This window comes from Mobula birostris, chromosome 11 (assembly GCF_030028105.1).
Source record: "Mobula birostris isolate sMobBir1 chromosome 11, sMobBir1.hap1, whole genome shotgun sequence".
NCBI lineage: Eukaryota > Metazoa > Chordata > Chondrichthyes > Myliobatiformes > Myliobatidae > Mobula > Mobula birostris.
In genome coordinates, this window is record NC_092380.1 from 22,207,084 (window position 1) to 22,232,164 (window position 25,081).

Below are 25,081 nucleotides of genomic sequence, written 5' to 3' on the forward strand. Positions count from 1 at the left end.
ACTTACAATATTAACTTTTTTTTTCTCTTTGCCTGCCCAACTGAGTGCTCACAGTAGTGTTCTATTATTTGAGATTTCCTGTATTTTTTAAAATCCAGTGCTGAAATTATTAAAAACCTCCAGCACCCGGGGCATGCCCTTTTCTCACTGTTACCATCAGGTAGGAGATACAGAAGCCTGAAGGCACACACTCAGCGATACAGGAACAGCTTCTTCCCCTTGGCCATCCGATTCCTGAATGGACTTTGAAGCTGTGGACACTACCTCACTTTTTTAATATATAGTATTTCTGTTTTTGCACATTTTTAATAATCTATTCAATATACGTAATTGATTTACTTGTTTATTTATTATTATGTTTTATTTTTTCTCTCTCTCTGCTAGTTTATGTATTGTATTGAACTGCTGCTGCTAAGTTAACAAATTTCACGGCACATGCCGGTGATAATAAACCTGATTCTGCAACTTTTCGTTCAATGGGAGAGGAAAGGCTCGTGATTGTGACATCACTGGAAAGCGCTCTGTCTCATTGTCAGGGGTCACGTGATTCCGTGTTGCGGCGCGGGTGGCTGGATTGCGTCACGTGAGCACAAGGACACCACGTGAGGTGTCCCCGGAAGCTGTACCCGGAGTAGGAAGGGGTTTATCGCCGCTTGTCATAGGACGGATTAGAGCAGGTGCTGTGAATAGGCCCCAGTCATGTGAAGACAAGGGGCGGAGTGACAACGCGTGACGCCACCTGGAGGACGTCAAGTGCGTCCGTCCCGGAAGATAGTGGGAGGAGCCACGGGCGTCACGTGGCCACAATCGCGACGTATCCCCGATCACGTGGGCTGACGGAGAAGGTGGGCCTGGCGGCGTAGGCTGATAAAAAGCCTCGGCGGAGGCAGCAGGTAGGCAGATGTTTGCTGCGGTCACCCGGGGGTCAGTGAGGCGTTGGGGGTGGCATCCAGCTGGGTAATATTGAGCGGGGCGTGGTGACGTCCGGTGGGTTTACACTGGCCTCGGGCTAGGTGGCCGCTGTGTGTTGACCCTGCGGCGTGCATGGGATCCGGGATCCGGGAGCCAGTCCCTGTCTGGCGAAAAGCACAGGAGACTCTGGAGAGGCGAGTCCGGGTGAGGGGTCTCGGCCCGAAACGTCGGCTGCATTCCTCTCCATAGATGCTGCCTGACCCGCTGAGTTCCTGCACCGTTTGTGTGTCTCACTCTGACAAGCAGCACGTACACTGCTGGAGGATCTCAGCAGCGGTGGACAGCTGGCGTTTCGGGTCCGGACTCTGGATGTGGACGGAAGATGGGCGCTACAAAGAGGCGAAAGAGATTCTGTAGATGCTGGAAGTTCTGAGAAGTAATTGCTGCAGGAAGTAGAAACATAGAAACCCGACAGCACAATACGGGCCCTTCGGCCCACAGGGTTGTGCTGAACATGTCCCTACCTTAGAAATTACTAGGCTTACCTATAGCCCTCTATTTTACTAAGCTCCATGTACCTGTCTAAAAGTCTGTTAAAACACCCTATCGTATCCGCCTCCACCATCGTTGCTGGCAGCCCATTCCACGCACTCACCACTCTGAGTAAAAAAAACTTAACCCCTGACATCTCTGTACCTACTCCCTAGCACCTTAAACCTGTGCCCTCTTGTGGCAGCTATTTCAGCCCTGGGGGGGAAAAGTCGGCAGGTCGACTCCTCTCCATTGATGCTGCACGACTGGCTGAGTTCCTCTTGCAGTTCGTAGGTGATGGGGTAGGGAAGCCAGGTGTATTGGGAGGGTTCCAATCCCACTCACTGCCCTGCTTGTGCAGTCATATCTCATCGGTGCTGGGTTCTCAGACACTGTCCCGCGGGTGGATGCAGAATACTCTGGCTAAATATTTTGAAGAATGGGAAGTGACTATATCCTTTAATGTTATTATTTGAATGGGTCATCAGGGACCTGACTGCAATGGAGGCAAAAGTGACTGCAGATGCTGGAATCTGGAGCAATATACAAAATGCTGAAGGAACTCAGCAGGTTAGGCAGTTTATGTGGAAGGCAATGGACTCATAACTTTTCAGATTGATATCTTTCACGTGGACCAGATGAAGGGTGTCATCCCAAAGCATACACTGTCCCATTTGTTTCCATAGACAATCCCAGTTCTGCTGAGTTCCTGCATTCCCCTTCCTTTTTTTCCGTGAAGGAATCAGCGAATAACAGGAAGGAATAGGAGCAGAATTAGGCATTCGGCCCGTCTAATCTGCCCTGCCATTCAGTCATGGCTGATCTACTTTCCCTCTCAACCCCATTTTCTTGCCTTCTCCCTCTCACCTTTGACACCATTACTTATCGAGAACCTGTCACCCTATCACTGATAATGGTAATCTGTGAAGCGGACAAAATGGATGCAGGAGAGTGCATCAGAGAATGCACCATAGAATATCATATCAGTCTCCAACACTGGAAGGCAAGCATTTGAAGGTGACGAGGCAATGTTTTTTTTTACACAAAATGGTGGGTGTCTAAATGCGCTGCCAGTGGAGGGAATACAATAGAAAAGATTAAGAGGCTCTTAGACACACGAATGTCATAGTCATACTTTATTGATCCCGGGGGAAATTGGTTTTCGTTACAGTTGCACCATAAATAATAAATAATAATAGAAATAGTAATAGTCATAGAAATAATAAATAGTAATAGAATAGCAGTAGAAAATAGTAGTAAATAGTGAAATAGTAATATGCCAGTAAATTATGAAATAAGTCCAGGACCAACCTATCAGCTCAGGGTGTCTGACCCTCCAAGGGAGGAGTTGTAAAGTTTGATGGCCACAGGCAGGAATGACTTCCTATGACGCTCTCTGCTGCATCTCGATGGAATGAGTCTCTGGCTGAACGTACTCCTGTGCCCACCCAGTACGCTATGTAGTGGATGGGAGACATTGACCAAGGTGGCATACAACTTGGACAGCATCCTTTTTTCAGACCACCGTGAGACATCACTGGCCTTACAAATGAGTTTGTTGATTCTGTTGGTGTCTGCTACCCTCAGCCTGCTGCCCCAGCACACAACAGCAAACATGAATGTGCAGAGCATGTAGGGGTATGGGCGTTGGAAAGGTAGAAGGGATCAGTTTAATTAATTGCTTCATTTCTGGTCTAATTATTTCAATGCTGCATGGGCTGCAGGGCCTGCACCTGTACTGTTGTTTGCTCTAAATGAGACTATTTGGCCCTTCCCGAATGTAGTGGTCCTTTTGAAAGAGCTGCCCAGTTTCTATCATTGAACTGTTTCCCCTCATTGCCCCAACATGGAAGGCATCCGTCCCAGATGGAGTACCTGGCCAAGTACTGAAGACCTGTGCGGGTCAACTGGCTGGACTGTTTACTGATGGCTTTAACCTCTCGTTTCGGCAGTCTGAGGTACCCACCGGCTTCAGGCAGGCTTCAATCAGACCGTTTCACCCAAGAACCACGTGGCAACCTGGCTCGATGACTGTCATCCAGTACCACTTGCATCCACTCTGAAGTGTTTTGAGAGGTTGGTGATGTTATAGTTTGTAACTCCAAAACATTATGCTATTGAAAAAGAAAAGTCTGAAATGTGAGACTAACTTGGTTTTTACTTTAAGTGAGACATGCACGTATCACACGGCGGCGTGATGACGTATGCCATTGATGTACTTCTACACTTAACCCACAATGCATTATGTAAACAAAGAATGGTTAAGCAATATATTTACAATATTACTCAAATATTAAATGCAACAGGTGATGAAACATCAGCTCCTGCCTGAGGAGCGACTTGGATCCGCTCCAGTTTGCCTGCTGTCACAACAGATCGACAGCAGGTGCCATTTCATTGGCTCTTCAGTAAACGCTGGTACATCAGGACAGCGAAGCTGCATGCATCCGGATGCTCTTCATCAACTTCAGCTCTGCATTCAATACCATCCCCTCAGAACTGATCAATAAGCTCTGAGAGTTTGGCCTCAATACCTCCTCATTTCCTCACTTGCAGACTCCGGTCAGTTCAGATTGGCAGCAACATTTCCTACGCAAGGCTGTGTTCTTAGCCCCCTACCCTACTCACTTTATACTTATGACTGTGAGGCTAAACACAGCTCCAGTGCCATTTTTAAGTTTGCTGACGATGCCGTCATTGTTGGACTGATCAGTGGTGGTGATGTATCAACATATAGAGGGAAAATTTGAAGATCTGGCTGAGTGGTGCCACAGCAACAACCTCTCACTCAGTGTCAGCAAAACCAAGGAGCTGATTGTTGATTACAGGAGGAGGAAACTGGAGGTCCATGAGCAAGTCATCATCAGGGGATCAGAGGTGGAGAGTGTCAGCAACTTTAAATCCCTCACTGTTAGAATTTAAGAGGATTTGTCCTGGGTAAGTGGCATCACAAAGAAGGCATGGCAGCACCTCTACTTTCTTAGAAAGTTTTCAAAAATTCAGCATGTCATCTAAAATTTTGACAAACTTCTATAGATGCATGGCGGAGGGTATAATAACTGGTTGTACCTTGGCCTGGTACGGGCACACCTATACCCTCAAACAGAAAATCCTACAAAAAGTCATGGATATGGCACAGTCCATCACAGGTAAAGCTCTCCCCACTATGTAGCACATCTACAAGAAGTGCTGTCGCAGGAAAGCAGCATCCATCATCCAGGACCCCCACCGTCCAGGCCAAGTTTTCTTCTCACTGCTGCCATCAGGAAGGAAGTACAGCACCCTTGGGCTCCTCACCACCAGGTTCAGGAACAGTTATTACCCTTCAACCTTTCAGGGTCCTGAACTTGAGTGGATAACTTCACTCACCTCAACTCTGAACTAATTCCGCAACCTATGGACTCACTTTCAAGGCCTGCACCACTTAAACACACAAGGAATTCTGCAGATGCTGGAAATCCAAAGCAAGACATGCAAAATGCTGCAGGATCTCAGCAGGTCAGGCAGCATCTACAGGAATGAACAAATAGTCAATATTTTGGGCTGAGAATCTTCATCAGGACCTATCCCATGTTCTCAATATTTATTTTTGTTATTTTGTTCTTACTAATGCTTGTATTTGCACAGTTTGTTTCTGCACGCTGGTTGTCCATCTTTGTGTACACTTTTTCATTGATTCTGCTATGTTTCTTTGTATTTTCTGTGAATGTTCGCAAGAAAATGAATCTCAGGTCAGTATATGGTGGCATATATGTAGTTTGATAATAAATTTGCTTTGTATTTTGAAACTGTTTAATTATTCAAAACATTCTAATTCCCTTTTGGAAGGTAAACCTGCTTTTACCATTTCTGGTAAGGAGTGTCTTATCCATGCTTTAGATATTTCTCAAGCAGACTCCAGTCATTATCTACAAAAGTCTATTTCTATGCAGATACCTTAAACTTATCTGCTCTGATTATTAACCACACTCCTGTCAGTTGTTGAGACTCACATTATCAGCGATCAACTTTATTTGCCATATACGTACATTTACATTATTAGGAATTTGTTGTGTATTGGTCACAGAATAAAACAAAAAATCAACATTCTACAATTATAAAAGATTATATCAAAAACAAAGTTGGTCGTTAAAGTACAGATATGGAATAAAATGTGCATAAATACATAAATACCAGCACGTATTTACAATGTAAGCAGCTTTATAAAAAGTGGTTTAAGGTGCTTACATAGCAGTGATGGGGGTAATAGTTGGGGGTGGGGGGCTAACTAGAATGGTTACTCAGATGAACTGCCGGAGGGAAGAAATCTTTAAGATGGCGAGAAAGGTGTCACGGTAGTGTAGCGGTGGTGTGATGCTATTACACTTTCAGTTACAGCACCATCTGTAAGGAGCTGGTATGTTCTCTTTGTGATTGTGTGGGCTTCCTCAGGGTGCTCGGGTTTCCAAGGACAGAATGGTTCGTAGGTTATTTGGCCATTGTAACTTGACCCGAGTTAATGAGGTGAGTGCAGCTCATTGGGCCAGAAGGGCCTGTTCTGTGCTGTGTCTCTACATAAGTAAAATTTAAAAAAAAAACAAACTTTTGTTTTAATAAACACAAAAAGTCTGCAGATGCTGGAAATCCAAAGCAACACACGCAAAATGCTGAGGAATTCAGCAGGTCAGGAAGCATCTATGGAAATGAATGTGGAAAGTCGACGTTTCGGGCCGAAACCCTTCTTCAGGACTAGTCATAGTCATAGTCATACTTTATTGATCCCGGGGGAAATTGGTTTTCGTTAGTCCTATTGCACTTTTCAGAAGGCAGCTTTTGGAAAAGGCAGCCATCATCATGGCTTGTCCCGCCAGCCAGCCAGCCACTCTAGTGTTGTTTGGTTGATGCTGAGCAGGTCAGTGTCGGCTAAATCAGGTGAGAGTGGGCAGTTGCACAGAACGTGTTCAATGTTCTCACCCTTTTGCCACACTCACAGGATTCGCTGGTCTTTAAACCCCACTTCACCATATTGTCTCCCACCCTACAAACTCCCACTCTTGCTCTGTTGAGAGTGCACCACTTCCGTCTGTCAGGCAGTGCTCCGTCTGGTAACATTTCTGTGGGGTCTTGCTCTGTATTGTTTGGTGGGGTTCTGGCTTCTGTTTGTTGCCAGAGCTCAATCCGGTATGTTTGGGGGGATGTTCCGTGCGGTAGTTCCTCCACTGTAGCAAAGCTTCTCCTCGATTTTAGGCCGTTGGAAACTGGCACATGATGGTGTAGTGGGTGCCGTGGATCCGAGTTCTGTCTACCTTTCTCACTTTTTGTTGTACTGTGTCTTCGTATCTCTGGGGGAGCAATGCCTGCAAGTCTGTAAATGATGTTAGTGGGTGTGGGGCGCAGTGTGCCCGTGATTATTCGGCAGTTATGAGAAGGTAGCACCATGATACAGCCTTTAGTGTCGATGCTTCTGTACACCAGGGACGCAGGGTTGACCCTGTGTGGAGTTCGTATATCTCCCTGTGACCATGTGTCTATCTGAGTGCTGCGCCTTCCTCTCGCATTGTGGGTTATTGGGTTGCTGTAAGTTCCTTGGTGGCTAGAGCAACAGAAGAATAAGAGGGGAAGTGATAGGAATCAAGTTGCAGGATTGCAGAGAAACCAGGAGAGGGGGAATGGGACTGATGGGATTGCTCGTTAGGAGCTGGCATGCGTCCAAAGAGCTGAATGATCTGGGTTGTAATAAGTCAAATTACAAGTTAAATGTATTCATTCTGGCTTAATATTTTTGCACACACATAACCTTTCATCCCAATAAGTAGCCACTGTAACCTCTACAGGTCTTAAATAATTGAGCAGTAACTCTTGAGGTTTGTGGCATGATATTTAAAAAAAACTGACTTTTACACTCCAACAGAGAACAGAAGTGCGATGTTATCCATAATTTCTTTTCAGATTTAAAATTCATATAAATCTCTCTCCTCCCCACTTCACATTCTCACTTTAGGAATAACTACTCCCTCCCTCCCCCCCCTCCCGTGGGAGGAACAGGTTTTTTTCCCTTCTATCGTTAGATTTCTTAACAGATAATGAACTGACCCATGAGCACTATCTCACTAGTTTTGCTCTCTATTTACGTTTATTTAATTTTTTATATATTGTAATTTATAGTATTTTTGTATTGCACTGTACAGCTGATGCAAACATCAAATTTCAAACAGGTCAGTGATATTAAACCTGATTCCTATTCCCCACCACCACTTCAATGAAGAATGCTTAAACTAAATGCCTCAAATGCCTCTGTTTTAAGAATTGGGAATTGATTTCCTGATTGCGTTTGCACACTTTGCACTTCTACGCAATTTATTTTGAAGCATTGCCTCCTCACCTCCCCAGTGAAGGTGGCCTCTTCCCTTTTGAGACAGCAGTTTAATGATATTACTTTCAGTTTAGCAAATTGCAATCACACTGTTAATTCACCATCTGGCACACGCGTGACCTTTGTCATCTGCTACCAGAATTGTCCAAATTAAGCTTTAATGCAAATACAAGGAGCCACAGTACCTCACCTTCTGAACTGGCCACCTTGCACACTCTCTGAAATCAATAACTCCAGATGCCATGTCTTTAGACTTTTACATTTCAGTCTTGCATTTCTTGCACATTACTTTGGTCATTAAATTTCTCGGCATTTAGTCATCTTACAGACTTTTGATGAAGCCACTCTCAGACTGGAAGAGCAACATCTGGTAGCCTCCAACCTGATGGCGTGAACTTCGGATACTTTTTCCTGCCTCCCCTTTCTCTTTTTTTCCATTCTCCATTCTGGCTCTCTTTTTGTCACCTGCCTATCACCTCTCTCTGGTGCCCTTCCACCTTCCCTTTCTCCCATGGTCCACTGTCCACTCCTATCAGATTCCTTCTTCAGCCCTTTACCTTTTCCATCAATCATCTCCCAACTTCTAACTTCAACCCTGCTTCCTCACCCACCTACCTTCCTCCACATCTGGTCTCACCTGTTACCTGCCAGCTTGTACACCTTCCCCTTCTCTCCACCACCCGGTTCTGGCGTCTTCCCCCTTCCTTTCCAGTCATGGTGAGGGGTCTCCGTCTGAAATGTCAACCGTTTATTCCTCTGCATAGATGTTGCCTGACCTGCTGAGTTCCTCCAGCGTTTTGTGTGTGTGGCTCTCTATTTCCAGCACCAGTAGAATCTCTTGTGTTTATAGACGTTATCATCCCGTTTTCTTGCCCATCACCGTGTTATGAATCTTTACATTTTCTCAAATAAAAACATAAAATGCCGGAAACACTTGACAGCTTGTGGCACGGTAGTGTAGTGGTTAGTGCAATCGGAGCTCCATTCCCTCCGCAGTCTGTAAGAACTCCGTGACCGCGTGGGTTTCCTCCCATATTTCAAAGACGTATGGTTAGGTTAGTAAGCCGTGGACATGGTATGTTGTCGCGGGAAGTGTGGCAACACTTGCAGGCTGCTCCCAGCACATCCTTGGACTCAAATGGTTCTGTTTATTATCAGAGAATGGAAACAGTATGCCTGAAATACTTAGTCTTCACAGACATCCATGAAAAACAAAAAAATGAACTACAGAAAAACATCAGCACCCCAAAGCCCCCTCTCCCCCTTCCCCATGCAAGCGACAGCAAGCATCAATGCAACAACCTCTCCCCCCCCACCCCCACTGTCCAAGAGAGAAATTAAGTTGTTTTTTGCAGATGAGCTCGAAGAGGTAGCAACTTGGCGCCATCTTAACTCCGCCCACTTCATGGGCTGTGTTGGCTGTTGGCACAAAATGGTGTATTTCACTGTATGTTTCAATGTATATACAGAAAGCAAAGATTAACTTTAATCTTTATCTGGAAACCACACTGCTCAGACCGTACTTTTCAGAGCCACACTTCAGCTTTGGACCTGAATCTTAGGTTGGTCAATGTCTGTAGAAAGAGAAACAGTTAACATTTCAGGTCTCAGACCCTTTGTCAAACGGTTGGTTTCTCTCTCCCCAGATGCTGCCTAACCTGAGTGTTTCCAGCATTTCCTGAATTAATTTCAGATTTCCAGCATCTTTGCATCTTTTAATTTTCTTTGTTTCCTCATTCTCTTGTTCCTTTTCGTTTTGTAACTTGTATTGACTGTTCTCTCAGCTTGTACACCTGAAATGCAGTCTCCACTTCTCCACAGATCGCTGAATATTTCCTTGGGACTTGCTTAACTTTCTGCCGTATTGTGTTTCAGAATGACGTGACTGGGGAGTCGGTGCTGTTCACTCAGAGCCCTGTATTGTTTCGCTTGACACGGCTACCTCCGTTATGAAAGTAAAGGTGTTGCAGTGACCATAGACACCATGGTGGTGCCCCTGATTGACACTCCCACTCCTCCCAATATGGTGGCAGATGTGGTGTTCGTTATTGAGGGAACGGCAAATCTTGGGCCATACTTCGAATCTCTGCGGAAACATTACATTCTTCCGGCAATTGAGTGAGTATAAGACTACAAAACATGGGAGCAGAAATAAGCCATCTGGCCCACTGAGTCTGATCCACTATTCCATCATGGCTGATCCTTTTTTTTTCTCTCTCCTCCTCAACCCCAGTTCCTGGCCTTCTCCCTGTAGCCTAAAAGACCATTAGACATAGGAGCAGAATTAGGCCATCTATGGGTATGACCAAAACTTCAGTTAATGCTTTTAAGGTGGATGTTGTTGTCTGATGGATATGATACTCTGCAAATATCCCAGAGGTTATAGTTTCGCTTGGTTCGTATCTCGTTTTTCAGATCCGAATTCAGTGGCACCTATTTGTCACCAGTTCCACAGTATATAGTTAATTATAATTATTAAAATTGTAGTATGGTATCTGTTGTGGATTCCACAGTAGCATAGGGGTTAGCGCAGTGCTTTATAGCACCAGCGATCCAGATTCAATTCCCGCCACTGTAAGGAGTTTGTATGTTCTCCCCCATAACAGCGTGGATTTCCTCCAGGTGCTGTGGTTTCTGCCCACAGTCCGAATACATACGGTTAGGGTTAGCAAGTTGTGGCCCCCATCACATCCTCAGACCGTGCTGCTCATTGATGCAAACGGCGCGTTTCACTCTGTTTCAATGTACATGTGACATAGAAAGCTATATGCTGAACGTAAGTACATTGAGGAGGTGAAAAGAAACCAGAATGCAGAGAAAGTGCAGTGTAGGTAATCAAATAAAGTGCTAAGGTGATTAAAACGCTAATTTTATCTAAATTATGTGTGATGTAACTCCATTCATTCCTCTAGTTTTGTCACTGTTCCAGGTCAATAGCATGCACCTCTCAAGTTGCATGGTATTTTGAGCTATCGAAGTAACTTTATCTTGATTAATCTCTTGCAACAAATCTCTTTCCCACAGCTGATTAGAATCTTAGTGAAGGCATTCTTTTTAGAAGCAAAGTATCAAATTATGAATTTTCCAAACATGAATTATTTCTGTGGCCAATCCAGTATTTTGTATACTGTGTAGCACACTGTAGGCTAGTTCTGACATCCTTCTGTGTTCTTTTGAGTACGAGTTTCTGGGTGATGTAATCATTGGATGATCTTTTTTTAACCCCAAGACACCTCACTCCAACTACCTCTTCCAAATGATGTGTTTCCCACCACCCCTAACCCATGATGTTCAATGTAATCTCTTCTGTTACTTGCCTTTGATGCTGCGGGCTTTTTAAAACATTGTTGATCTCAGATTGCATTTAACTGACCTCATGGTATTTATCTTACTGATCTCTATAATATGCACATTGTTTGAGGCCACATTTACTACCCATCTAAACCCATGCTAACTTACTTCACCTAGCAACTAGCCATAGCTTAGTGGATCTGGGGTCAGATAGCATTCTGGATTAGGCCATGGATAATAAATTAATCTTTGAACCTTGTGTCCTTAAAGTGCTAATATTAAAGTATGTATGTATGCAATATACAACTCTGAGACTCGTCTTCTCCAGATAGCCACAAAACAAAGAAAACCATGGAAATAAGTTCAAGGAGAAACCGCAAACCCAACCCCCCACCCACAAAAAAAAACGGCAACATGGTCATCAACCTCCTCGCGCACAAAACGCAACAACCCCCATCCCCCTGCACAAAAACGCAACAAGAACATTGGCCCCCAATTTCCCCCCTCTCCCTACACAAAAACTAACAGAAACACAACAAGAACGTCAACCCCCAGCCCCCGCCCAAAAGAAAACAACTAGAAAGAACGGGTGAAAACACGGAATATAAAAACCATAAGACTGAGAAAGTCCTTAGTCCAAATCCGCAAACACGGAACCTTGGTAACGTTCTCCAACATCATGGAAAGAGAGAGACACCGCCTGAACGCAGAGGGCTACCCTCCGGGCACGGCAGTATGCCATGCAGGCTCCTCTGGCAGTTGGTGACTACTTTTTCCTCATTTGTTTATACTGAACCTCCTTTCCTCCAGAAAGTTCTGATTCTGTAGGCACTACCATACTCTACATGAGTATATTTGTTGTAAATGAGCATTCATAATAAGTGACAGCATCTCATTTGCTCTCCAAATGGCACGGGTGAGGGTGGCATCATCTTGCATATCTGCTTGCCAGGGCTACCCACACATAAAGCTGGAATTCTGTGATCTTTTCCCCTTTAAGTTCTTTAGCTGTGTTATGTGCACACCAGTCACGTGACTAGTACTGCATCAGTTGAGCCCAGCACTAACCAGGGATAGACTCTAAACTCCCAGACACAGTCTTTTTTTTATTTCAAAATATACTTTATTCAAAAATAAAATTGTGTACAATAAACCATTCAATGACTCTCAATCCTTTACAGGTGTTTCCATTACGGGCTTTACATTTCCACACTTTTAGCCGCTGACGTGGTGCTCTGTTGTTTCATCTTTCCACACCATTGTTGAGGGGTATACTCCCCACCACCCGACCCCTCCTACTCCCACTCCCACGGGGGAAGAACTCTACACAGTCATCCTGTTTTGTCTTGGACTCTGAAACTATAAGACATAGGAGCAGAATTAGGCCATTTGGCCCATTAATTCTGCCCCACCATTCCATCATGGTAGATTTATTAACCCTTTTAACCCCATTCTCCTACCTACTCCCTTTGACACCCTGACTAATCAACCCTTTATCTTTTTTTTACCAATCAACTTCTCAGCTCTGAACGTCACCCAATCCCCCCCACCCAGTTTCACCTATCACTTTGTATTTCTGGCTCCCCTCCTCCCACCTTCTCACTCTGACTTCTGATCTTTTTTCTCCAGTCCTGATGAAAGGTCTCGGCCCGAAACATCAACTGTTTGCTCTTTTCCATAGATCCTCCAGCATTTTGTGTGTGTTACTTGGATTTCTAGCATCTGCAGATTTTCTCTTGTTTGAGAGCATATCAACCTCCACTTTAAATATACCCAATGATTTGGCCTCCACAGCCATCTGTGGCAATGAATTCCACAGATTCACCACCCTCTGGCTGAAAGAAATACTTCTTGCTCCTGAGACCATTAGAACAGTTTTGTCTTTCCTGGGAGCAGAGAGTAATTGCCATTCAAACCACACTTCAGAAAATCACTGAAGATAAAATTGTCCCTGCTAAAATGTATGACTGATTAACTTCTGAGAGGTTCTGTAGTCTAAATGTGTTGGCGAGCCTGTCATGGTGCTCAGACAGAAACCAGAGCCAAGCTTTGATTCTGATACACCAACTGAACAGGAAGTCAGAGCAGTGACCTATCATTCTTGGCTTAGCGCTTCAGGGCAGGCCCAGACAAAGGGAATCTGTTTTTTCATTTCCCCCTGTGGCTACGAATGAAAGATGATTGAAAGTGTAGTCATGCAGAATAAAAGAAGCTCATTTGTTCCCGTGGTGGCGTTTACAAAGAGCTGTTTGAATAGCTTGTCTCCCTCTGCTGTTTCTCCATAGTTCTACAGTTTTCACTACCCAACCCCGAAGCTTTTCAGTCTGATTGAAAAGAATATAATTTGGAACTGGTCTGTAAAGATTTCTGCTTTTCTTTTACAGGTATTTTAACGATGGTCCCCCTGCAGAAACTGATTTTGGTGGTGATGTACGTCATCTTATAAACTTTCCTAATTTATGCTTGAAAATGCTTTTAATTTCTGGTTTGCAGTAAGAACATTGAAAGTTACAGCACAGTACCAGCCCTATGGCTCACAATATTGTGCTGACCTTTTAACTTGTTTTAAGATCAATCTAGCCCTCTTTCCTACATAGCCCTCCATTTTACTATCATCTATGTCCCTGTCTAAGAGTTTCTTAAATGCCCATCGACTCTTGCCTTGTTTCCCTACCGTCCACCTGCACTTGGGTAATTAATCAACCAAGGAACTGTGGATTTAGGATGAATCCCCAAACTTCCAGTCAAGAAGGTGCTGAGCTGCCTTCCGTCGAAGATTTAGTTATTTTTTTAAATTTGTAGGGATGGTTTTAGAACTTAAGACACTTCAGCCCACAATGTTGTGCTGACTTTTTAACCCTTCTCCATTTAGCCCTCCATTTTTCTATCATCCACGTGCCGAAGAGTCTTTTAAATGTCCCCAGGTATCTGCCTCTACCACTGTCCCTGGTGGTGCGTTCCAAGCAACCACCATTCTGTGTTTTTAAAAAAAACTTGGGAGCTTTTTTAAAAAAAATCAAACAAAATAGTACTAATATTGCTACAAGAGAATGTGACTTGTCTTGTAACAAATTTTCCTCATTTTTGTGTGGCACTTAAAACTACTTGTTCCCTGTTTGTTGCAGCTTGCAAAGTTGTCATGTTATTTTCAGTGAGGATTTGAGTGCTAAGCTGGATAATCACTTGCTATAAAGATTAATGGCCACGTTTGACCCTTCCATCTCCAGTCTGCGTGTGCTCAGTCTTTCCGTACTTGACCTGACCCAGAAGCATTTGCAGAAATGCAGGAGAGATGCAGCCTATTTTGGACTTGCATTGCTACTGCTCAAGAGCAAAAGATGTACGCCATTACATTAAGCAAGTGATCCTGGTTGGATGGAGTACAGAGCTGAACCATAGTGGCATGAGTCAAACTCGACTGTGCTATCAGCGTTTACACCCAGTCATAAACACTCAAGGCATAAGAGTAGAACTAGGCCGTTTGGCTCATCGAGTCTCCTTTTCATCACGGCTGATTTATTTTCCCCCTCAACCCCCTCCTCCTGCCTTCTCCCCGTATCCTCTGAAACCCTGAAGGTAGGCTGGTTGTTCTAAAATAGTTGATGACTTCCGGCTGAAGGAAAATGTGTGTTTTTCTCTGATAAAGATGTGGACTAAAATGGAGTAAATATTCTAAAATTCATAGGCATTAATTTTTTTTACTGTACTGTGAATTTTTCTCTTTATACTAATCCATAATTTCTGTCCCTGTATCTGAAAAACATCATTTTCTTCTGCTTTAATGTACATTTACCTTCTCGGTCTTTGTTAACTTCTCCATCTGTCAATATTTACCATACTTGCTTGGGTCCCAGGTGCCTTGTTCCCTTACTGCGGTTAGAAGTACATGTTTCTATTGCCTACCTTTGGGGGGGGGGGGAGAAAAACAAGGGGCAAGTCCACAGTGGTTAAAAAATCTTGCCTATTTTTTGTGAGCAAACAGAAGACTAACACTGCAGATGCTGAAATCTACAGGTAAAACAAAAATTGCTGAAAGCACATTGACAGAATCTGTTAAAAGTATAAGTGGAGTTAACCTGTTCTGGTTTTAAAAAAAAACAGCCTTTGGCCTGAACGTTAACTGTTTCTTCAGAATTAGAAGCAACACACATAAAAGTTGCTGGTGAACGCAGCAGGCCAGGCAACATCTCTAGGAAGAGGTACAGTAGACGTTTTGGGCAGAGACCCTTCGTCAGGACAAAGGGTCTCGGCCCGAAACATCGACTGTACCTCTTACTAGAGATGCTGCCTGGCCTGCTGCGTTCACCAACAACTTTAATGTGTGTTGCTTGAAATTCCAGCATCTGCATATTTTCTCATGTTTGCGACTTCAGAATTAGAACCTGGTTTATTATCACCCGCATGTCGAGAAACTTGCTGACTTTGTGGCAATAGTACATGCAATACATAATAATAGAGGGGGAAAAAAGCTGAATTACGGTAAATATGTAGTTAAATTAAATAAGTAGTGCTAAACTAGAAATAAAAAGAGGAGTGAGGTAGTGTTCTTGGGTTTAATATCCATTCAGAAATCTGATGGTGGAGGGGAAGAAGCTGTTTCTAAATCATTGAAGTATGTGCTTTCACACTTCTGTACCTTTTCCCCTGATGTAGCAGTGAGAACAAGGCATGACTTGGGTGGTGGGGATCCTTAACGATGGACCCTGCCTTTTTTTTTGAGGTATTGTTCATTGTTCCTTGAAGATGTCTGAATACTATCCAGGTGTCCTGGAGAGTGCTCCTGGTGGAGCTGACTGAGTTTACAACTCTCTGCAGCTTACTTCGATTCCTCCCCCATATCAGATGGTGATGCAACCATGGTACATCATGTGAAATTTTCAAGTGTTTTTGGGAATAAACCACATCTTCTCAAACTCCCAATGAAATACAGCTGCTGCCATGCCTTCTTTGTAGCTATGTTGGGTCCAGGTTAGATCCTTAGAGATAGTGACACCCAGGAATTTGAAGTTGCTTGCTCTTTCTGCATTTGCTGCCTGCCAAGCTGATTGTTTCCAGCACTGATTGTCACATTGACCTGGCAATACTTGGTGTCATTTCTTTTTCACTCTGTCAAGAATGACCTTGCTCCCTACTAATTCAGTTCTTTTATTTTTCTCTTCTCCTCCTCCCCCCCTCAGTATGGAGGCACACAGTACAGCTTAGTTGTGTTCAACACGGTGGACTGTGCGCCAGAATCGTACGTGCAGTGTCACGCCCCCACCAGCAGTGCTTATGAATTTGTCACCTGGCTTGACAGTATTCAGTAAGTATATAGTGAACTCCTCAGGTGCGGGTACAGGTTCTCCAGTTCTACAGTGGGTGTCAGAACTTAGGTGTCTTCAGTAATGTGCAGCAGGGCATAGAAGGTTAAGAGATCAGAATTGGAATCAGATCTATTATCACTGACTGTGCTTTATAAAGTTTGCTGTTTGCCATTTATAAACCAGAATAAATTATATAAAAAAAAATTAATAGTGCAGAAAAAATAAGGAATAGTAAGGTAGTGCTGAAGGATCTTGTGGACCATTCAGAAGTCTGATGGCAGAGCAGAATGGTAAATCATTGCATGCTCCCGTACCACCACCCTGATGGTAGTAATGAGAGGCCATATCCCAGATGTTGAGGGTCTTAGTGGTGGATTCTGCCTCCTTAAGGCTCTTGAGGATGTCCCGTGGCGGGTTTAAACCCACTGAATCTGAAAACCTCTTGCAATCCAGTATGTTGGGGCTCTGTCATATAATGACCATAAGACAACAGATCTTTGGCCATTCAGGCTACCACCATTCGATCATAGCCGATTTATTTTCAACCCCACCCTCCTACCTTCTCTACATGACCTTTTCACCCTTACTAATGAAGAGCCTTCAACCTCCGCTTTAATTATACCCAATGAATTGGCTTCCACAGCTGTCTGTGGTAATGAATTCCACAGATTCACCACCCTCTGACTAAAGAAATTCATCCTCATTTCTGTTCTAAAGGGATATCCTTCTATTCTGAGGCTGTACCTTCTGTTCCTAGACTCCTCCACTATTTGGAAGCAGCCTGGCCACGTTCACTCTATCTGTGCCTTTTAGTATTTGGTAGGTTTCAATTAGGTTTTTGTCGTCCCCCACCCCCCCCCATTCTAAACTGCAGCAAGTACAGCCCCAGAGTTCAAGTATATGACAAAATTTAGTAAACCCCAAGGGATGAAACCATTTCCACTGGCTGGAACTACCAGGAACGCTGTGACACAGGGCCCCTACCATTGTCAATGATCCGTCCCATCCATCCAACAATCTCTTTGACCGCTCCCCCACCACCAGTAGCAGGAGTTACCATAGCATTAGGACAAGGACTGTTAGGGCGAGAATTTTGAACTCTGGTATTATACTGTTTACTTTTTAACTTGTGCTATGAATTGCATCTTATTATTTGTTAGGTTATTTGTGGTACTATTACTTTATATGTTGTGTGTGAGTTGTACGTGCTGTGTTGTGGTCCTTTCTCTGGAGAAACGTTTTGTTTGGCGGTATACATGTGTATGGGTGAAATGACGATAAGCTTGAACCTGAACCGTTAAGATTTAAGAACCAGGATAGGTGGGGGAGGGGAAGTGAGACTGAGCATTAAAGCATTTACAAACGTGTGAAAATCTTCAGATGCTGGAAATCCAAAGCAACACACACAAAATGCCAGAGGAACTTAGCAGGTCAGGCAGCATCTATGGAAAAGAGTAAACAGTCAACACTCTGGGCTGAGACCCTTCATCAGGACTGGAAAGAAAGGGAAGTCAGAGTAAGAAGGTGGGGGGAGGGGAGGAAGAAATACAAGGTGGTAGGTGATAGGTGAAACCAGAGGAGGGAGTGAAGTAAAGAGCTGGGAAGTTGAATGGTGAAAGTGATAAAGGGCTAGAGGAGGGGGAATCCGATGGGAGAGGGAGAAGACCATAGAAGAAAGGGAAGGAGAAGGAACACCAGAGGGAGGTGTTGGGTAGGTAAGGGGAAACCATGTAGCACAAGATGGCAACGAAGACATTCCCAGGAAGAATATGCGGCTGTAGTAGCACGTCTGGGTGAGCACATGTTCGAAGAGTCGGAAGAACGCAGAGATCGCAGGGAAGCAGTGAGTGGAGTATCACTGAACTCCCGTTGAAGGGAAGATTTAAACTTCTTCAGGGTCAAAGCATTGAATTGTCACGGTCTACATTGCAAAAGTGGAGCTGGCAGTGAAAGCAAGCTTGTTTGCAACTAAAGGAACTGGTTCAGTGCATGAAAAGGAAGCTTTCAAAGAGGCATGAGAGTACAGATGGCTTTGTTACTGCTGTGAGGCTCTTTGATTTTTTGCACACTCAGTCACATTCAGTTGCATTTGATGCTGGAGAATGCAGCATCTATTTTGTACATGTATTCTCTCAAACAGCGATGAATGAACGACGCAGTTCTGTTGCATGAAGAAAGGGTGTTTTTCTTTACATAATCCCATAGTTAGCCTTTAATTTCTATGCCTCCGCAGTGGAGAGCGGCCTGATTGCATCACAACCTGGTATGGAAACAGCTATGCCCAAGAACGGGAAAGTCTACAAAAAGTGGTGTATACTATATATTTAAAAAGTAGTACCAAAATAGTGGGACAGTGTTCACAGGTTCATGGACCGTTCAAAACTTTGATGGCAAAGGGGAGAAGCCATTCCTAAAACACTGAATGTGGGTCTTCAACCTCCTGTACCCTCTCCCTAATGGCAGCAATTAAAAAAAGGGCATGTCCCAGAAGGTGAAGGTCCTTCAGAATCAGGTTTAATATCACCAGCATTGTCGTCATCATCAGGTGCCATGCCCAGTTTGAGCTTTGACTGCCATGGCCCACACACTCCTGTTTCGGGTCAAGTGGATCAATTCATTGGTATTAATTTCCAGTACTCTGGCTGCTGTCTCCATCATCATTTGTCTTTGCCTTCCTCTTGTTTTCTTCCCATCAATCTTTCCCATAATTACCGTGCATTCTAACTCCTCTTTCCTAATCACATGTCCAATGAAGTCACGTTGCCTTTTCATGATCTCATACATTATTTTTCTTTTTGTGCTTGCTCTGTTCATGACATCCTCGTTAGATATTCGTTTCGTCCATAATATTCTTTGCATCCTCCTCAAAAACCAAATCTCTGCTGCTTCAATTTGTTTCCTCATGTTACTAGATATTGTCCAACATTCTGATCCATATAACATAACTGGATAAACATAACATTTCAATACTCTGAGGCGGGTTGTCATGCCTAGTTTAGTATTGGTCAGTATACTCTTCATTCTCGTAAAGGTGTCTTTTGCCATCCCTATTCTTCTTTTGATGTCCATGTCACACCTGCCATCTGATGTCACCCAGCTTCCTAAGTAGCAAAAGTTCTGTACTTGTTTTATGTCTTCCCGGTTTATTCTCAGCCTGCAGATAGGATTCTCCTTCTTTTTGGATATCACCATGTATTCTGTCTTTTTACGATTGATAGATGGACCCATTTTTGCACTTTCTTCAACAACTATATCAATTAAGTTTGTAGTTCTTCCTCCGTACTTGCAACTAACAGTGTCATCGCATACCTGAAATTATTGATGTTCTCACCGCCAAATTTGATTCCCAAGATGTCTCTTATTTTTTTGTAATATTGTTTCACTGTACACATTAAACAAATCAGGGGAGAAAAACACACCCTTGTCTAACGTCTCTCTTGATTTTCGTAAACTGACTCACTTCTCCATCTATTCTTACAGTGGCAGTTTGTTCCTGGTACAGATTTCTGATTAGGCGGAGATCTTTCGAATCTAGATATACAGTTTCCTGTAATATTTCAAATAACTTATTGTGCTTCACTTTATCAAATGCTTTTGTGTAGTTGATAAAACAAACAAATCTTTTTGCATTTGAATAGCTCGTTCTGATAGTATCTTTAACATCAATATCGCAGTTCTTGTACCTTTGTCTTTCAGAAAACCACATTGTTCTTTACCTGTTTCAGCCTGTATCTTACTTTTAGCTTTTGTCATCAAAATTCTTAGAAGTACCTTAGTGATATGACTCATTAAACTTGTGGTCCTATGTAATTCACATTCTATTGCTCCTGGTTTCTTAGGAAGAGTGATAAATACTGATTTTTTTCATCTCTTCTGGTATTATTCCAGTCTCATAAATGCCATTGATTAAATCAGTAAGTTTTTCAATTCCATAATCTTCAAGGGCGATAATTTGTTCTATTACTAATTCATCAGGACCTGCTGCCTTTCCTTTCTTCATCTGATTTATTACATTACGAACCAGATTTTAAAATACTTGGACCTTCAATGTTCTTCTTAATTTCTGGTTTTTCACCTCGATCGTCTTCAAGCAATTCCTGAATATAGTCAGTCCATCTGTTCATAATCTCATCTTTTTCCATGATAATGGTACCGTCCGTTGCTTTCAAACATCCACCTGAAGAACAGAGGAGCTTTTTACCAGAGATATTCTTGATTTGTTGATGTATCCTTTTTGGAACAGTAATAGGGATTCTTTCTAGTTGCTCACATTCCTGGTTTAATCATTCTTCTTTGGCTTTTTGACGTCTTTTAACTCTTTTATCTAAGGACTTATATTCCATAGGATTTGCTTTCTTCAGTCTCCTTTCTTCCATTAGATTTTTGATTTCATCTGTCATCCATTTATTCTTTGTGCTTTTTTATCTTTTTAGGAATCACTGACTTTGCTGATTCTACCAAGGCATCCTTCAGAGAGTTAAACTTCATTTCTACATGATTGCTATCATCTTCAACAGATTCTATTTCTAGACTTTGAAATCTATTCCTTATTTCAATTGTAAATTTTTGTCTGAAGTTTTCTTCTTTAATTAGTTGCGAGTAGTCAAGGGATTGTTCAGGTTTTTGCTGCTTTAGTTTTTAACTTTTACTTTTACGTGACATATTCCTGGGTTATGGTCACTATTATAGTCTGCACCTGGATATGTTTTGCACTGAGTGACTGAGTTTCTAAATCTTTGGTTTATAGTAATAAAGTCAATTAGATTTCTGGTGCTATTACCTGGACTTTTCCAGGTCCACAAGCATCTTGGATGGTTTTTAAAGTAGGTATTCATAATGACCTGATCTTGCACCATTCTACCCATTTCTCACCTCTTTCATTTCTTTCCCCTAGTTCAAATTTTCCTCTGGTATTTCCATCAGCACCTTGTCCTACTTTAGCATTTAGATCTCCCATGACGATAACAATATCTTGAGATTTGCATCGATTCTTTGCTTGTTCAGGCTCTTCATAGAATTTATCTATATCTTCATTTGTTCCATCTGTTGTTGGTGCATATACCTGTATAATTGCTAAATCAAATGGTTGTCCTCTGAAACTAACAAGGAGCACTTTTTCTGATATTGCCCAATGTCCTAAAACACTTTTTGCCATGTTTTCATCCATAAGAATTCCTACTCCATTAGTATGGGATGTTCCGCAAGAATAAAATAGTGTTTTATTTCTATTCTGACATGTTCCAGCACCCGTCCAATGAACTTCGCTAATTCCCATGATGTTAATTTTTAGTCTCTCCATTTCACTTACCACACTGTCCAATCTTCCTGCTTGATATAGGGTTCTTACATTCCAAGTGGCAATAATTTTCTTTTGTGTTACTTGAATTTTATGAGCAGTAGCTCGATGATGGTCGGGGATCCCCTGCTGCCCAGAATCAACCCTACCGGCGAAGCATCTTCAGAATTGTCTTGAAGATCCTCTTGATGCTGTTGTTGTGCGATACATTTTGTGAGTTTGACCATAGTTTTCTTAGCAAATAGATTCTAGGAAATCTAGTATCTAACAACGGTGGTTTGCTATTGCCTTCCGTTGGGCAAACTGAAGAAATGGCCATTTCTCCTCCCAAATGTTCATCCGCCTGTACTATAGCCACTGTCCTTTGAGGTCGCAGCTCACCTGCTTTCTCCGTCATAAATTCAGTTACTGAACCTGCCGGATCTGCCTTTGGCCTTGGCTCCTATCCTGAGCAGGAACCCTTGCAGGTGCTACTGTTCCAGGTCAGAGCGGCCCTGGGAGCAATGAATGACTAAGGGGTAACTCCACTTTCCCCAAAGCTCTGAAAGTCCAAGTCCCCAATCAGAGCCTCATCACCGGTTGCAGTTTAGAGTCATACCCAGGACTGATACGTTGTGAAATTTGTTGACTTTGCAGCAGCAGTACAATGCGATATATGATAAATATAGAAAAAATTACAGTGAGTATATATGTATATTAAATAGTTAAGTTAAAATAAGTAGCGTAAAAACAGAAAAAAGTCATGAGGTGGTGTTCATGGTCATGACGGATGTGCCTTTTTGAGGCACTGCCTTTTGAAGATATCCTTGATGCTGGGGAGACTGGTGCCCAGGTGAAGCTGTCTGTGAGTTTACAACCCTCTGCAGCTTTTTCCAATCCTGTGCAGTTACCCCTCCATACCAGGCAGTGGTACAACCAGTTGGAATCCTGTCCACTGTTGAAGTTTTATAGCATAGCCACTGTTGTGCAGTAGCAACTTCCAGCAGCCCGTCTGTGTATAGCGGGCCCCCACAAGTTAAACTGCACCTTGACACTGATTGAGGAAGTCTCCCCTGCTCTTGCAAATCGTGCCATGTTATTCCTCAAGGCTTATTAACATCTGCTTTGATCACAGATTCATGGGTGGTGGAGGGGAGAGCTGCAGCCTTATTGCGGAAGGACTCAGTACAGCACTGCAGCTGTTTGATGACTTCAAGAAAATGCGAGAACAAATGTAAGTAATTTTTGTTTCAGTTTCATTAGTTTTGTTTGGAGCTAGAAGATTAAATTCGCTAATTTTTGTGCACGTAGCCAAAAGGATCAATACTTGTGTAGTAAAATGATTTGGGCAGCATGGTAGCGCAGTGGTTAGTGTAACGCTTTACTGCGCCGGCTGTAAGATCGAGCTTCAGTTCCCCGCACTGCCTGTATGGTGTTCGCACGTTCTTCCCCCGTGACTGCACGGTTTTCCTCCCAGTGCTCTGGTTCCCTCCACATTCCAGTGACGCAAAGGTTAGGGTTAGGAGGAGCTGTCACTGAAAGCATGGCGACACTTGCAGGCTGCCCCCAGCACGTCTTGGACTGTGTTGGTCATTGGAGCAATTGATGCGTTTCACTCTATGCTTCGCCATTTGCATACCGCAAGCTGCTACCAGAAGGAATGCGTTAACAATCAGAATGCATACCTGATGTTGTGGTTTATTCTTTTTTACACCTGTCAGTTAATAACTTTGCAAGTCGTCAGAGTAATAATACAAAATCTTTTGTTTCTGAGAAAGTTGGTGGACAGTTTTAATCGCCTATACATTAAGAGTATGCTGCTGCTTTAATTTTTTATTTAGAGATGTGTCACAGGACAGGCCCTTCCAGCCCAACTAGCCTACTCCACCCAATTACACCCATGTGACCAGTTCACCCGTGCATTTTCAGGAAGAGGGAGGAAGCCGGAAGCACTCACACAGTCATGGGGAGAAAGTATAAACTCCTTATAGAAAGTGGTCAGAATTGAACCTGGGTCGCTGGCACTGTAAAGCGTTAGCCCTAACCACTACGGTGTGACCCACCTATTGCTGATCCACTCTGCAATGATTTAAAGGGCATTGATTTTAAAATTGCCTCTCCTGTTTCAGAGGGCAGACCCGCAAAATCTGTGTTCTGATCTGTAACTCTCCTCCATACCTCCTGCCAGCCGTGGAGAGCACCACGTATTCAGGCTTCACAACAGACAATCTGGTTCAGATGATCGGCGATGTAAGTATTTCCACTGTGCGAGTGAGTGGGTGAGCATGGACACTGGAGAGGTTGCAGCATGTGATCTAAATTGGGAAGGTGACCTTTTCATGGCTGTGCTGAATGTCGTGTTTACTGCATATGTCCCTGTTATTCGTGGCTCATACCCCGGTTGAGAACTTGGTGCTATGTTTTGATGCTAATGCTGCGTTAGTGAGGCATTCCTGGACAGACCCAACCCCACATTCTGTAGTGTGAGCTTTGACGTACAAGTTCAAGTTTATTGTCGTCTAACTGTAAATGTATACAACCAACTGAACCAGCATTCCTCAGGACCACAGTACACCCACAGCACATATATCACACACAGCACATAAAACAAAATATTACCACAGATAAGCTAATAAAATTTAATTCAAAAATGCATGTGAAGTACGCAGCATAGGCAAACAGTAAACATCTCGCTGTCCTAGCGACACGACCTCAGTGGTGGCAGGGTATTCATTAGTTTCACAGCCGGAGGGAAGAAGCTGTTACCCAGTCTGGCAGTCCTAGTCGAGGTGCTCCTGTACCTCCTTCCTGATGGTAGTGGTAGGGATCCTCAGCAATGCTTTTTGAGCTCTCTTAGAAGATGGTGAGCAGTTTTGGGCCCCTTATCGAAGGAAGGGTGGATCCAGAGGAGGTTTATGAGAATGATCCAGGGACCAAAGGGTTCATGTATGAGGAGGGTTTGATGGCTCTGGGCCTGTACTCACTGGAGTTTAGCTGAATGGGAGGGGATGTATATTGAAAGGCCTAGATAGAGTGGATGTGGAGACGGCGTTTCTTATCGTGGGGAAGTCTGGAACCAGAGGGAATAGCCTTGTAATAGAAGACGGTTCCTTCAGACAGAGATTAGGAGGAATTTTTATAGCCAGAAGATGCATCTGTGGAATTCATTGCCATAGATGGCTGTGGAGGTCAAGTCATCGGATATATTTAAAGTGAAGGTTGATGGATTCTTAATTAATAAGGGCGTCAAAGATTATGAGGAGAAGGTAGGCAGTTGAGGTTTAGAGGGGTAATAACCATGATTAGCCATGATTGAATGGCAGAGCAGACCAAATGGGCCAAATGGCCGAATTCTGCTCCTATGTCTTATGATCTTAAAATATTTTGCAGACAAGAGACACACATCAAAGTTGCTGG

The 25,081-nt window shown here is 43.3% G+C and overlaps 1 protein-coding gene across 5 annotated transcripts in view; it reads left to right on the forward strand.

Annotated features, from left to right (window-relative positions):
* Window positions 1-791: 791 nt before the first annotated feature.
* Window positions 792-25,081, forward strand: part of med25 (mediator complex subunit 25) — an 83,975-nt gene continuing 59,685 nt past the window's right edge. Inside the window, exons 1-7 of one of the 5 annotated variants that reach the window (XM_072271900.1) lie at window positions 805-893; window positions 3,396-3,519; window positions 9,671-9,913; window positions 13,471-13,516; window positions 16,264-16,388; window positions 22,800-22,898; window positions 23,794-23,914. In XM_072271900.1, coding sequence (XP_072128001.1) covers window positions 9,780-9,913; window positions 13,471-13,516; window positions 16,264-16,388; window positions 22,800-22,898; window positions 23,794-23,914 — 525 coding nt within the window. In that variant the 5' untranslated portion in view covers window positions 805-893; window positions 3,396-3,519; window positions 9,671-9,779. Of the gene's footprint in view, window positions 894-3,296; window positions 3,520-9,670; window positions 9,914-13,470; window positions 13,517-16,263; window positions 16,389-21,786; window positions 21,899-22,799; window positions 22,899-23,793; window positions 23,915-25,081 lie in introns of those variants that run through there. The other 4 variants (XM_072271899.1, XM_072271898.1, XM_072271902.1 and 1 more) reach the window with 4 other exon arrangements.